The following is a 15,878-nucleotide window of genomic DNA, read 5'->3' as shown; positions in this document are numbered from 1 at the left end:
AAATGCTTCTTTTTTGGTAAACGCAAGGTGAGTTTAAGTGCAATATCCCACTAATTTTTTGTTTTGTTTTAATTTTCTAAAGGAGTTGATGACCAAGCTGATAACAGAGACACCTGACCAGCCAATCCCATTTCTAATTGATCACCTTCAGTCCAAACAGGGGAACCGAGGTCAGCTTCAGAGAACGTTGTCTGGCTCTGCTGCCCTTTGGGCAGAGAGTGAAACATCAGGTATGTTCCGTATTCTGGAAAAGGCTAGTCTCTGGTGTAAGCTCCCACACTTTTGTCCCTGATTTCCTGGATGCACATGTACCTACTGCACAGCTACTACTCTGTGATTTTGAGCATGCACAATAAATCCTGTTTGTCCAATAGGTACTGAATTTAATATATATTATTGGCTATCAGCTCAGCCTACATGCCATGTGAGTATGGGTCAGAGTTAGAGTGGAAACAATCACAGTCTCAGTGAGAAAGAAGGTGCATATAAAGGTCTCTTGATTCCCCTGCTGTCTTTCTTGCTTTCCATTTTTCTTTGCTTTGTTTTTCTTTTCCCTCCCATGGTGTATTTGTTCCTGAGATTAGCCTCTGTTGAGGTATTTTCTTTAATAATACACACTTTAAACAACCCGTCATTCCAACACTTAATGAGAAGATGCTATTACTACTTTATGAACTCCAGTGTGAATAATTTATGATTGTAGATCTTCAGAAGCATAAAAAATTTCTGAAATAGTATCTGCTTTGATTCTAAAGTAGAAATTTTAGCCTTAATATTCTGGTACAAGCTACTATTAGAATGTTGGTTTTGTTTGTAAAAACTGACTAGTGATCTGTTTCAGATTATAATAGGTCTGGAACAGCTGCTGATAGTCAAAATGTTAGTTGCTTGACAAACACCTTTTTATTTATATAAAATGTAAAGTTTTAAGCATAGGCACTCAAACATGTAAGTGAATAAATGGAGGTTAAGGACTTTTTGGTAACAAAAAAATCAGATGTCATGTTTTTAATGAAAAACGTATAAATGAATTTCTAAATTTTGATGTTTAGGACATGGAAGAAATGTATGTCATTTAACATAAATCAGAAATAGGAGAACAAAAAGAACTGACTTTGGTTTATACTGGAAGGTCTTGTTTTTTCTGGATTAATTGTTTATTAAGTCTTTGAAAAATGTCTCTACAAATGTTTTAATTGCCTGATTTGATTCTTTTAACAGAAAATAAAGGAACAAGGAGAGATTTTAGAAGTTATGATAAACCTTGGCAGGTAAATGCAAAAAAACCTAAAAAGTCAAAGAGCGACCTTGCTGTGTCCAACATTTCTCCACCATCACCGGAGTCCAAGTCATGTAAGAAAGCTTCACTACATTATTATTCATACATACTTCCAAGCCCACAGTATGCTTTTTTATTAAATTAAGATTGAAACAGAAGGCAAACTATGAGCAGTTGAAATGTCTAGATATATATGTTAGAAGAATTTGATTCTTGCTTTACTTTCACTTGAATTATGAATACTTAATAATACTCTATGTTGTCATCTATAGATAGGATAGAATAGAATGCTAGATAGATAAAAAAAATCCTCAGAATAATATCTAGGTATCATCCACAATTTTATGTTCAGATACCAATTATGATTTGATGTTTTAGTTTGCATTGCCATTTTGCATTTTCTCAGTCTCTCATAGTGTCCTTCTGACTCAGTTGGTGAGATGTGGACTGGGCAAGTGGACAACAAGTTGTGTGGAAAGTTGGTTCAAGGGGTTGTGACTGACAATGTGAAGTCCACTTGGAAAGCCTGTCACTAGCTGCATGCTTCAGGGACTGATACTGAGACCAATACCATTTAAAAGTCTTTCTCAATGTCCTGCATGATGGAGTAGAATGTTTTCTTAGCAGGTTTGCGGGTGAGACCAAATTGTGCGAAGTGGTTGGTATTCAGGGTAGCAAGGCTGCTTTTCAAAGGGAGCTCAATGGGATCGAGGAATGAGCTGAGAGGAACCTCATGAAGTTCAATACAAGCAAGTGTAAAATCCCACATCTTGGATGGAATAGCTGTGAGCAGTAGTATAGTGGGGGTCTGAATGGCTAGAAAGTAACTTTGCAGAAAAAGGCCTGGGGTGCTCATGGACAAGAACTTGAATATGAATCAACTGTGCTTCTGCAGTGCTGAAGGGTGAGATGCATACGACGCTGCATTAACATCAGTATAGCCAGTAATGCTTATTTTGCACTATTGAGATGGCATCTGGAGTATGACATGATAGATGATGTTGTACTGGAACAAGTTTAGTGGAGGTCCACCAAGATGATGAGAAGGCTAGAACATGCAGTGGACAAGGAAAAAACTGAAGGAAATCAGTTTGTTAATCCTGAAGAAATGAAATTTAAGGGGAGACGTCATTCTCACCACAAACCATGACACTGGAGGGTGGTAGAGAAAGCATAGCCACATTCTTCTTCAAGGTGTGTAGTGAAAGAACAAGAAGCAACAAAATTCTACTGAGAGGGTAGTCAAACACTGGAACAGGTTGTCAAGAGACTGTGGAATCTTCATCCTGGAGGATACTCAAAACTCAACTGGATAGTCTGAGCAACCTGCTGTCAGTGGGCCAGTTTTGAGCAGCAGGTTGGACTAGAAGACTTTCAGAGGTCTTTTCCAGCCTAATTATCCTGTTTCCATATTTTTCTGTTTATGCCCTTTCCTACTTTTTTTGTCCATGCCACTGTTTTAAACCTTGATTCCTCTTGTTATTTTTATGACTTACCCTTGCAAATATTTGTCTCTGCAACTTTTTGAAAATACCTTGTGTATTTGAACTATGTTTTTTAAATTACTATTACAGTGTCTGGTTTCAGCCATATGCCTTTTTGCCATATCTTGCTTCTCTTATTTTCCGCCAACAACCAAATTAATACTGACATTTTTTAAGTTTTTTTTTTTTTGCTGGGTTTATGCCAAAATCAGTGAGTACCATATGCTACTTCAGCCACTCAGAGGAGCAGAAAGCAAGCATGTTCAGAAGGCATTTATTATTCTGTCCAGATGTGCACAGCATATTCCATTTGTTTTGTGCTTTCAGCTTGTCCCTCAAAACATTTTTGGGTACCACTCTATGTTTTTTTCCAAAGCTTCTCCAAAGAGGTAGTGAGGACTCATCTGAGAAACAGATTGTTTTGGGCCCACTGACATCTAAAAATTTACTCTCAGATTTGTGTTCAAAACAAACAAACAAACCCTCACACCTGACAACATAAAAAGGCCCCCAAATCTGCCAAAACATACTAAAAATTTAATGGAGTCCATCAGCTGCAATATGTTCTGTTGTAGAGCTTTTGTCTTATGACTATCTTGTTCAAATGATCCTGAACTTGTAAGTTTATTCAGAACTGAAAATGGTCATTTAATAGGAATCTTTGGAAACAGCAGGAGAATTTACTTATTTAATTAGGAATTATTTTTTTTCCTTCAGTAGAGCAGATGTTGACTGCAGTGTGCATGTTATCTCTTCTTTATGCATTCAACTTTTTTACTGGAAAGATTCCTCCTGTCCCTCTTCCTGTCTGTTACGATCTCAGTTGCACCTGAAAAAAACCCACAGAAATAAGAACCCTGGTACTTAAGGGATCTGACCATTTGTTTGGGGTGTGCAAGAGCAGAATTAAGCAGAAGCTGCTGTTGTTGTCTGGCAAGGAAGAGACTTTAAGCTAGGGCTTCTAGTGTGTGTGTGTGTGTGTATTTGTATGTATGTGATTATATTTAATGAAATGCTTAGATGACCACATTCTGTATTTGAAGAAGAACAAATCTGGAAGTTTCTAAATAGTTTGTGAAAGACTTCCTGCTTCCCAGCTAGCTGCTTTTAGGCTAAGTAGGTTAATCTCTTCACTACTGATCACTGTTTCACTTTGCTTCTGTTCACCATTCTCACCATGTCCCATTTACCGTTACAATGCTGTGTACTTGTAATTGCCCTTGATCAGTCTGGGACTGTAGGCCATCATTCTCTTAACCTTTTAATGTGTAAGCACTGTGTAAACCCATTTGGCTGTATTATCAAAGAGCTCTAATCTGAATGGTATTGTGAGACTTAAATACATGAATAATTTTATACTCAATAATAACACATTTTTGGTTTTGAGATGTAATATGGTTGTAGAATGTATTATTGAAATGTAGGATTTAATGAGCAACTGGTCTGATTCTGTCTGCAAATCACGTCTTGAAAAGACACATATATGTAGATAAAAACAGTACTGATTCTATACCATAATCCAGTAGAAAATAAAGGTCTGCTCATTTGTGGCAGAATTCATAATTTATATGTGAATAAATCTGATGTACATTTGCTTGGGGAGGAGGAGTGCCACCAGAAAAATCAGAAATACTGGAAAGCATGTTGTTGCAGTCTTCTAAGATGTGATGGGGAAATCTCAGTTCCATAAAGGAAAAAACTAAATATTTCTATACAAATGCTGTGATGTAGATTTAATAAATCTTCTGAATTATAGGCAAACAATTTCAAGAGAAAGTGTTATATAAATCTCTCAAATAAGAGAGATGTGATTGAGGCAGATAACGTGATGAGGGATTTAAATTACTGATATGATGATTTTGAGGAACGAGTGAGTATAATAAAGAGGAAGGTCAGAATATTGTGAAAGGATGTTACTAAGTGTGTAGTGACATATGCATGGAAATTATATATGAAGGACTTCATACATACAGAAGAAGATTGTGTATTTCAAAAGATCTCAAGGAAGGGTCATATGGTCTTTATGTAGTTCTGCATGCTTTACACGAAGCCATCCATTCGAAAATGGCTGGTGCTTGTTGATCCTGTAGTTGGGAAGTTACAAGTTTATATTTTAAAAACATTTGTAAGCAAGCAGAAAATGAACCTTGAACTGTGAGACACATGCCACATGATGTAATGAAGTAAATTTTAGTTTTAGTATCCATTCATTAGCTGGAAGAGTAGGTAAGAAGAACTGAAGAATTATGTCTTCCCTAGATGTAATAAAAATTTCAATCAGTTCTAATTCTGCTTAATTTCCACTTCACTTTTAGTTAAATAGAATAAGCCAAACTCATTGAAACAAATGCTGTTGAAACTCACAAATGTTCCATGACAGTGTATCTGTTTTGATACATTTTCACTGAAGTATGAAATGGTTCACTGAAACACAGACTGTAGTACACCAGCATGCAGAGCAATTTTCCACCCTGTGTTTGACTGGTTTCCCACCATTCAAGCTTCCTGTGTTTGTGGGACAGTTCTCTGAAACCAGGGACCAGACCGTTGTCTCTTAAGCAAGTTGCCCTACTTTCCAAGGATAGAGTCTTGATTCTCTCATTTTTCCTGATGCAGGTTGGTCCGTATACTCGACAGTTGCTGATCCTGGAAGCTCCACAGCTGTTGAGTAGAACTTATGTTTGTTTCATTTGGCTGCTGTCCCATGACAAATTTTATTTCAAAATTGTATGGATTCTCAAATGTTCTGTCCTTTGGTACTTTGAAAATGATATCAAATTCCAACTTGTTGAAATTTTTTGCAATCTGGAGGCTCTAAGGTTTACTCACCTTTGTACATGGTTTAACTATCTTAAACTATTGCCTGTTTGCATTTATTGGTACTATGAGATTTCTATGGTGTGATGAGTTCAGTATAAACATGGAAAGTCTGTCAAACTGCTAGCAGACTACAGTGAGTGATGCTGTAGAATATAATGTTGATGCACTGAAGGGAGAAAATGAAATGGCTGAAAAAGCAAGCAGTAAAGGAGCATGTGATCTCAATATAAAGCAAAGGTGAACAAAAATAGAGTCCTCATAGAACTTCTTTTATAGTTTACTATATATTTACAGTTAGTAAAAGTTTAGAAAAAATACTAGATGGAACATTTTGTTTTCTGTAAATAAGAAAGGATGAGAATTACTGAAACTGTGCTACTTAAGTTAATTGTTTTAGGGTCTATGAATGGAGGCAATTCTTGGTTACACAAAAATTTATATAACTTTTAAGGTACTTAGTGGTTCTAAACACAGGGAATTATAAATTAAATGATTGGCATTCACCAGTATCAACAAAAATTATAAGCTGTCCATCTGAGTAGAGGCTAGTGATAACTTAATGCCTGAAGGCCTGTATCTATTCACTAGGAACCACCATAGCTCATTATTTCCATTGTCCTCAGGAGGAAACACATGACTTGTCTTTTTCAAACGCAAAGTTGAACCAGACTCTGACACTCCAAGTTACCCCTCTCTTCCCTTGTCCTTATGAGGCTTCCTGTGTCTCTTTCCTCCTAGTCTTATCTCTATAGTTCCTTTTCAATCTCTCCTTTGTCTTCAGTTTTTGAGAATTACAGTCAAATGCATTAACTTCCTTAATGGTTACCCAGGTTTCTGAGTGGGTTTTACAGATCAGGATATACTCTGGGTTGTCAGATTCTGCATAGATGTCCAGTTTGAAGGTGGCTTGGTTTATGTCTACGGGAGATGGAGTCATGTTCTTTGTGACAGAAGGACTTAAATGTTTCATTGTCCCATTTCTTTACCTGGGATGGATGGCTATTGACCTAACTTCAATTTTCCCTTATGGACTTGATCCAAAGTGGAACAGATTCTATCTTCACACAGAGGGCAGTCAGCAATAAGACAAATTTCAAAAGCAACAGTTATTTAACACATTTTGTATTAGCCACCAGAACTTGAAGTCTGAGTATAATTTCCCCATACCATCATAAAAGCACTCTGAAATTTCAAATTATTATAAGATACCACATTTTTGTATTAGGACTCTGCAGGTTTCCTTCTTAGCATGTAGTCAAAATGAAGTTTATAAGCATAAATTAGTTGACAGCTGTCAAAATAGTAAATAAAAATTTAAAAGCTGGTCAGGATATAGTGGACATTATAGACTTTGTTTTTGAAGTTATTTTTAAGTGAGAGGTTAGTAACCACTGATAAATTCAACTGTTTCTTTCTGTTGGGAATGTGGATTAGCCATTATCATCTTCACACCAGCGTGTGCACTTCTCAGTATGGTAATGCTGTGTTTGGAGACAACCCAAAAATTGCATTTGTAGGTGAAGGCAGCAGACCACTTCGTTCAGAACACTGCCAAAAGGAACATGTTAAACTGTAGTTCCCGAGACAGCATTTTTGTTTTTCATTTCTACAAATGTTGAAAATGTTCACATTGGTCGTGCAGCTCTGTTCATTGTGGGTCTGGCATATCTCAGAAACTCCTTCTCTTCTTCCCTACCGTTGCAGGTAAAGTTAGTTCAGCAGCTGACACACCAATATTTGAAAGTTAAATCAAAGGCTTTTAGTGATAGATAATGAGTAGGACACAGTAAGTTCAGGATTGCTTCCCAAAGATTGAATTTGTTTAAATATCCAAATTAAGATTATAGGCTGTACAGCATGAACAATAGGGACATATTTTGTTTTACTGTTTTTATGAACTGTTATCTACTCTTTGTGATTTTTTTTTAAAGAATTGTATGTACATGTTGTTTTAAAAGTTTTATCTAAATATTTATTTTTTCTTTTTTGATAAAATGACTAGCAAAGCTGAAAGTACCAGTTACCCATTTTCATTTTGACATTTTTCCTTGTTGGCCCCTAGGACACACAATTCTATTTTGATGTAAATGAAGTACCTTCATATGCAATATTTTATTACATTTTTATGTTATTGCATTATTTTCATTATTTTTAATAGTTAATTTTAATTATTGCTGTTTCCCAATGAATTCAGTCACAAGAATCATCCCAAGTATGCATTTGTTCATAGATGTTTTCATTTTTACTTCTCATGGACCAAAGAAAATATTTCCAGCTGTTAAAACACGAGGATAGTTAAGTGATTTCCACTCAAGGTACTTGAGCTTGTAAACTCATTGTACAGCTTTTTTCCTACTGTAGGAGTCTGAACTGCCAAATCTAAACTTCATCTGTATATCTGTGTATATTTAGTGCCAAGGTCAATAGAACATCCTAAATGGGATTGGAGGACAAAACCGGAGAACCATGATTTTGATGAACTAAATCATATTCTTCAAGAGAGCAAAAAACTTGGAAAAGCCCTTGAGAATCTGTCTCGCAGTAAGTTGATTGATTTTAGTTTTTTAATGTAGCCATGCAGCCTGAATTGTAATTTGGAAGTATATATCGAGAAGGTGGACTAACAATTATCTAAGTATGAAATATACTGTTTGCCATGGTACATGAAGATGTCTGGGAGACATTTGAATGAGAAGTATTTTCTTTCGTCTCTCATAAAATTTTACCCGTGACATTTCTTGATTCACGGGAGAAATTGGAGACGATGAGGTCAGAAACAGCAGAATGAAGAATGGAAGATCAGTTTTGGGGAGAATTTTGAGATGCATCATTTTTCTGAATTGTGTCAAATATCCAAAACTAGTTTGTCCAAATTCTCCCTCTCCCATATGTTTTAGGTTGATCACAGCAATTATATTCTAAGCAATTTTCATATTTATAGTAATTATAGTAGTATAGTTACAGGGCTGTTTTCAAATCCACTTCTAGTAAATTGGTCTGTCTGCCTCTAAGGACCTAAACCAGCTCCAATCAGGGTCCAATCAGCCCCACCATTGCCTGACCATGTTACTGTAATGGATGTGTGTGTCGTTTTCAAGCTTTTCTCCTTTAGAGATTTGTAACCAAGCTTAACACAGATCCAGAAACAACTTTTTTCCCTCAGAAAGGTTGATTTATTCTCTGTCTGGAGATACAAACCTATCAGATGTGAGAGTTCAATAATAAAAGACTAAATCCACTCTTCAGTCTTACGTCTTTGTCTTTTCTTGTTAATATTGTGGAGGTTCCACTGAGCTCTGGCTTCCTTATACCTTAGATACAGTTTGCAGCTTTCTGTACCTCTCTTTGTCCCATAGTTTTCTAACTGGAGTGCAAAACACTGCAGCTCTTCTGGGTCTTGCACTTGGACTGAAGGTAAATGACCGGGTCACTGTTGTTGGAGGCAGGTTTTCATAGAGATACTTCACAAATGATACATTCTTCGCTATTTCTTTCTAGTACTTGATGTTTTCTGATAATTTAGCAAGATAATAAGGAATTTTAGTCCTGTATCCCAGAGTACTTTAACTCACTTGCAGCCTGATGCTAAGTTCACTTTCATGAATGTGCTCTCTGTTTCCTCATCCAGATCATTAATGGAAATATTGTCAGACCTCTTCATGATTCCATTTCAGATCTGACAGCTAGCCCTTGAAAACTACTCAGTAAGTGTGCTTTCTCCCAAGAGATGTTTATCTACCTGGCAGTGATTACACCCTAGAATGTGATTTGCTTACCGTAGTACCACATAGGACAATAAATGAAGTCTTATAGCTGAAGAATTTTACATCTACTTCCTCCTCTCGTCCACTAGGCAAGTTTCCCAGTTAAGAAAGCAGTTAGACTGATTTGATGCAATTCATTCTTGATAAATTCCTGTCAGCTGGTTCTTATCACCTTTCCTATCCTTTAGATGTTGATAAATTGTTTATTCAACAATTTTGTCAAATATTCTTGCTGCTGTCAGACTTAGGCTTACTGGTTAGTAGTTCCCCATGTCTTCCCTTTTTCTTTTCTAAAGAAAGATACAGTATTTGCCTTTTTTTGTCCTCTACATTCCTGAAACACAGCTGCTAGTGGGTTAGAGGTTTCTTCAGCTAGTTAGTTAAGTGCTCTAGAGTGAATTTCACAAGATTTTACCAACTTGAATGTATCTAGGTCATCAGAATATCTTTCAACTGTCCATCATCTGGCTTGCAGTTTTTCGTCTTAAAATCGTTAGTGTTAAGCATCTGGCCACAGTTAATTTTTTTTTCATAAAGACCGAAGCAGTGGAAGTATTGAATCCTGGGATTTCTTTGTATCACCGGTTATTTGCTTTCCTTCTCTTCAACATAATAGTTCTGTATTTTACTTTGTCCTCCTTTCCTGGTGTATTTGTAGTATCTTGTGGCTTCTTTTGTTCTTTGATAGTTGTTACTCATTTTGCTTGTTAGCCTTATCATTTAAAAACTTACATCAGATTAATCCTAAGGTGTATGTCCTTGCTTCCAGTTTTTGTACTCCTGATTTTCAGATAATTGCAGGAAATAAATGTGTTCTGTGCTGTGATTTCTTATGTGTTAGGATGATATAAAAATCCAAAATGAAAAATGTGAAGGGTTTGGAAAAAGCAGGTGTAATTTTGAAAATAAATATGTTTTTATTATTCTCCCAAATGTAGAATATGGATTGTACATATAAAATATCTTAGAGGGTTTCAGTGAATAGACATGTCTAGAACTTTAAAAGTATGAGACACATGAAAGTCATTCTGTGCTGTACCCAAACAAGCATCCCACGCTGTGAATTTTACAAAAAAAACATGACAAGGTCCTGTAGCTACCTTGTCCACTGTTAATGCTTGTTTTGGGCAGTGTAATCAGTGTTTTGGTTCTGTAAAGTCTATGAGTCTAGTGCTACATTTGATAGTAATCTTTTTTCAAAGCAGTATGGGACAGATACCAGGCTCAACAAATAGTTGAGTATGTTAATGATCATAATGTACTATCAATGGCTTTTTACAGCACTTTCTTGTTTCATTCTTCAGTATTTTAACAGGGAAGAGTGCCATGTAAAACAGATATTTGAAATTAAATGAATTTTCCATCAAGTCCTGGAATTCATTTCCATTTTTAAAGATAAGCTTCAGATCTTGGAGTGAGTTTCCAGAACTTCATTGCCTGCGATGCTGTGAATTAAAATCTAGTTTCTAGTTTCTATTGCTCCATTCACTCTGCAGTCTAGATATCTGCTTTGAGACAAACTTGTGCCATTCACACAAAATTCGAACTGCCTGGAATCTTTGGAAGTGAGGCTCAGGCACCTCCTACTAATTATAACTGAACTTAATTATTTGGGCCCCTCCTCCAAAACCCCAGCAAGACAATATGTTAGTAATTTTGTGCTGCAGTAGATCTGAGAAACCAAAAGTGACTTCACAGTCAGTGTTAAAAGTGTTTTATGAATTTTGAGAGACTGGAGAAGAGTATTCCCATAATCGTGGTCTAAGTGTGTTGGAGCTTGGTGATTTAAGTATGAGGTTTTCCAGGGGCCTGCCCATGTGGAAAACCTGGATTTTGTTTGTTTCTCTTATCAGCTGTATGTCATTGAAGTGGATTTTAAACTATCAAGTCAATTATTTAGGGGAGATGTTGGATTATGAAGCAACATACAGGAATATGCTGCATTTCGCCTGACCATGTTTTGTTTTCTTCAATTGTAAGGTCTCTCATCTTTATTGGTGTCATCCTTCTTCCTCAGTGGATCATAAGTAATAAAAGTTCCATGCTGTTTGAAATGAGTGCTCCTTCTGGCCTGTTTGTCTTGCAAAGAAAGTTAAATCTCTTGTGTAGTTAAGGATGTTGCTCATGAGTTTAACTGTCTTCACCCCTCCCATCTCTGAGGATGGAAAAATAGATAACAACAGATGGAAAACAGTGAATTATGAGTGTTTTAAGTGGAAAATATGAGGACTAAATCAGCAAGAGCTTGCTGCAAAGTAGGTGTGAAGTCTGCCTGTTTTGTGAATGACTTTACATCTTTTATACAAAAACCTAAGGTTTAAAGTACATATTGAAAATGTGTACATATTGGATGTTTCAATTGACATGCAGTAACAGCATTTGATGACAATGTGTTCTACTGTGAGACTGATACTTTTTCATAATTGCACATAGCCTTTCAAAAGAGAGAACCAGCATTTTGTTAGTAATGTTTGAATCCTTGTTATGGCCAGGTGTATACCACAGATTGAGGCAAAGAAACAAATTTATCATTGTTTGAATTCAATGGACATTCTAAAGACATAAAATGGTAGTAAATTAACATTAATTATTTGCTAACCAATCCAAGGCAGTTGGTTGAAGGGAATCCCAGAAATAATGATATCTAGCTATAACCAATAGGAAAAAAGTACTCTTGTTTCTTAATTTGAAAGGGGAGTAATCAATAAATAATCAGTAAATAAGAAAACCATCTGCAATCTAGTAGGAAATATTGCTGGAAACCATAAAGAACTGTGGAATCAGGGAATGACTGGGTTGGAAGAGACCTCTAGAGGTCATCTGGTCCAACCCTTCTGCTCAAGCAAGGCCACCTAGAGCCAATTGTCCAGGACAATGCCCATGGCTCTTGAATATCTCCAAGAATTAAAGATCTGCGAGTTCCTTCGGAGTATCTCAAGCAGTTATTTCTCATAATGTTAGAATCTGTTCTTGTTTATGCATAGCTTAGGAAAGACAAGCGTGATTTTAAGAAAAAGACAAAATACTGAAACATAAAAGATGGGGAAAGAGACAAGCAACATGAGTAAAACTCTTGTAACAATAAGGGTAAAACTAGTTGAAAAGAAGACAGAATATGTGAACAAACCACTAAAATCATGTAGTCTGTTCTGTGGATGAACCTGTGAGTATGTGGGATGTGAGAAGTTTAATATATACATCATGAACTACTTCAATGCGTTTAGCATTCTCTGAAATGCATTAGAACAGGGTTTTATTTAGAAGCTTCTACACTATAGGAAACTATTAATGATTTACACGGTGGTTATTGAAAATGTACTTGAATGGAATGCCACTAATATTTGTCAGAGGGCTCTGAATTTTACTGTTGAAACCAGGCATTTCTGATGATGATTATATAAGTGTTAATGCACACCTGCATGGCATGTAACTAGACTTTTATCAATCACCTCATGAGGGGCATTGTTTTAAGATGTAATACTTCAGGATTTTTTTCAGTCACACACAGTTGTTGATCTGAAACGGACTTTAGTCTGTAAAAATGACTTATCCATGGTCAGTTGAGCATCTAGTCCTAAATGTGTTATGCTAATTGAACCACAAAACCAGTCATCAGTATGCTATAGAGGATTTTTCCTTTCTTCTGTTCAGGCTGAACTTTAAATTTGTGTTATTCTAGTGTGAGATCAATGTTTGTGATTTATTTCGAGATCGACATTTTTAGATAAGCTCAATCAAACCTTTAAGGAAGATAATTTTATCTCAGTACTGCAGCTGTTATCTGATGCTGCCTTTGCTCATAAAATCCATTTGCTTTTAGTGTGATGTGTGAGTAATAATAGAAAATAATGGTATTTCCTGTGATTGAAACAGGAAGAATGTGAACATAATAATTGCTGTTCAGTTATGAAGTGGGGCTTACATGGCCAGGAGATCACTGCCACTTCACTTATAAGTATTGGTTTCCTACAACAGATGTTAAATTTTTAGTTGCCTTTGAGGAGGTATTTGCCATTCTGATCTAGCCTACTCTAAGTTTCAGGAGTAGATTCTCTTTTTCAGTTGCGGTGTTCTTTTCTGAAAAGTATTTGGCTAGCTAAAAGTTTCCCTAACACTATTGCAGAACTGTGTTTGTGTCACTGTCATTCTTGGATATGGTACTTTCTAATTCTTAGAAGAAAGGGATTGGCATTCAGGCGGTAGAAGGGTGAACTATGACTCTGTCCTTGGCTACTGGCTGTTGTAGGCTACCCACCTTAACAAACTTACTGCAGTCTTCACCTTTTCCTAAAATCAAGAGTTCTGAAAGATTCTCCAGTGTTAACTATTTTCTTCTGAGATGACCTTGGCCTAGGAGAGTTTCTGGGACATAATGGGTTTGTGAAAGACAGGTCCTTCTTGACTAACCTGATCTTATATGATGAGGTTACCTGATTAGTGGATGAGGGAAAGGCTGTGGATGGTGGATGTTGTCTACCTAGACTTCAGTAAAGCCTTTGACACTGTTTTCCACAGTATTTTCCTGGAGAAACTGGCAGCACATGGCCTGGATGGGTGTACTCCGTGCTGGGTAAAGAACTGTCTGGATGGCCAGGCCCGAGTACTTGTTGTGAACGGATTCAAATCCACTTGGCAACTGGTCATGAGTGGTGTTCCTCAGGGCTCAGTACTGGGGCCAGTTCTGTTTAACCTCTTTATCAATGGTCCGGATGAAGGTATTGAGTGCACCCTCAGTAAGTTTGCAGATCACACCAAGTTGGGTGGGAGTGTTGATCTGCTTGTGGGTAGGAAGGCCATACAGAGGTATGTGGACTGGCTGGATTGCTGGGCTGAGACCAATTGCATGTGGTTAAACAAGACAAAATCTGGGTCCTGCGCTTGGGTCACAACAATGCCAGGCAACACTACAGGCTCAGGGACGAGTAGCTGGAAAGCAGCCTAGAGGAAGAGGATCTAGGGGTGTGTGCTGGTTTGACTGAAAGTGAGTTAATTTTCTTCACACAGTTTGAAATGTTTCTTTTTCATAGCTAGTGTGGTCATTATTTGGAGTTAGTTTGGGAACAAGAGATAACACCCCAGCACAGAGTTAATGTTTTTTATTGCTCAGGTCTGAGAGCCCAGGGCATTCTGAGTGCTCTGCCCACAGGTGTGAGGCATCAAGGAAGAGAGGCATGGATGGGGCAGAGCTTGACTGACATCCAGACTGATCAATAAGAGTATTCTATCCCATTAGCATCATGCTTCATATTTAAGGAGAGTCAGCATCTTCTGGTTTCTCTGTCTCACTTCTTGGCCTTCCTCACTCTCTTTGTCAGAGCCAGGGGGGTTCTATTTGAGACTTTCTTTAGTTCAGTCTTTTGCCATCCTGCCATTTTGCAGAAGCCTCTGGGCCTTTCTGCCTTTTTCCTCTTTTCTCCCTTTGGGATCGGCTGTTGGGACCAGGTGCTGCTTCCTGGGACTGGCTGCTCAGTGTGGACAGAGTTCATGAGGAATTGCACTGAGTATCTTTTATTTTATATTCTATTATTTATATATATATATATATATGAGTAGTATATTAATATTTTGTTATTTTATTAAACTATGTTTATCTCAAACCAAGTTTCTCCCTTCCCTTTTGATTCACTCCCCTTTTTGGGGGGTAGAGAGGAGTGTGAGTGACTGGCTGTCGTGGTTGCATTGGTAGCTTGGGCTAAACCATGACAGGGTGTTGACCAACAGCTGGCTGAACATGAGCCAGCAATGTGCACAGGTGTCCAAAAAGGCCAACAGCATCCTGGCCTGTATCAAGAACACTGTGACCAGCAGGACTAGGGAAGTGATTGTCCTGCTGTACCTAGCACTGGTGAGGCCCCACCTTGAATCCTGTATTCAGTTTTGGGCCCCTCACTACAGGAAAGACATTGAGTTGCTGGAGAGAGTTCAGAGAAGGGCAACAAAGCTGGTGAGGGGTCTGGAGCACAAGTCTGATGAGGAGCAGCTGAGGGAACTGGGGCTGTTTAACCTGGAGAAAAGGAGGCAGAGGGGAGACCTTATTGCTGGAGGGGGTTGGTCTCTTCTCCCAAGTAGCAAGTGATAGGAGGAGAGGAAATGACCTCAGATAGTGGCAGGGGAGTTTTAGATTGGATATTAGGAAACAATTCTTTATGGAAAGGGTTGTGAAGATTAGAACAGGCTGCCCAGGGAAGTAGCTGAGTTACCATCTCTAATGGCATTTAAAAGAAATGTAGATGTGGCGCTTAAGGGACATGGATAAGCGCTGGACTTGGCAGCGTTAGCTTGATGGTTGGAGTCCATGATCTCGAAGGTCTTTCCCACCTTAAGGATTCTATGAATCTATTATTCTATGATAATATTTACTAAGTACTTTGCATTTTGTTTCTTTCTGTTTACCTGATTTGTTACTTGCTAATCAATCAGGTATTGATCCTGCTACCTGTATTCTCTACTGGAGCTACTCAGAAGTTTGGATATAGAAATACAGCAAATCTAAAACACAGATACTTTTGCTGGGGATTAAATGTTTTTAGC

General features: G+C 37.4%; 1 protein-coding gene across 1 annotated transcript in view; it reads left to right on the top strand.

Annotated features, from left to right (window-relative positions):
- Positions 1-15,878, top strand: part of LOC308037369 (uncharacterized protein C8orf34 homolog) — a gene marked incomplete at its 5' end in the record, with an annotated part of 143,302 nt that overhangs the window by 32,138 nt on the left and 95,286 nt on the right. Inside the window, 3 exon segments of the mRNA XM_080339099.1 lie at positions 83-230; positions 1,222-1,353; positions 7,996-8,124. Coding sequence (XP_080195225.1) covers positions 83-230; positions 1,222-1,353; positions 7,996-8,124 — 409 coding nt within the window.

The sequence above is a fragment of the Nesoenas mayeri genome, assembly GCF_963082525.1.
Source record: "Nesoenas mayeri genome assembly, chromosome: 2".
NCBI classification, from domain to species: Eukaryota; Metazoa; Chordata; class Aves; order Columbiformes; family Columbidae; genus Nesoenas; species Nesoenas mayeri.
The sequence above is the reverse complement of the archived record's forward strand: the minus strand, read 5'-3'. Positions and strand labels throughout refer to the sequence as shown.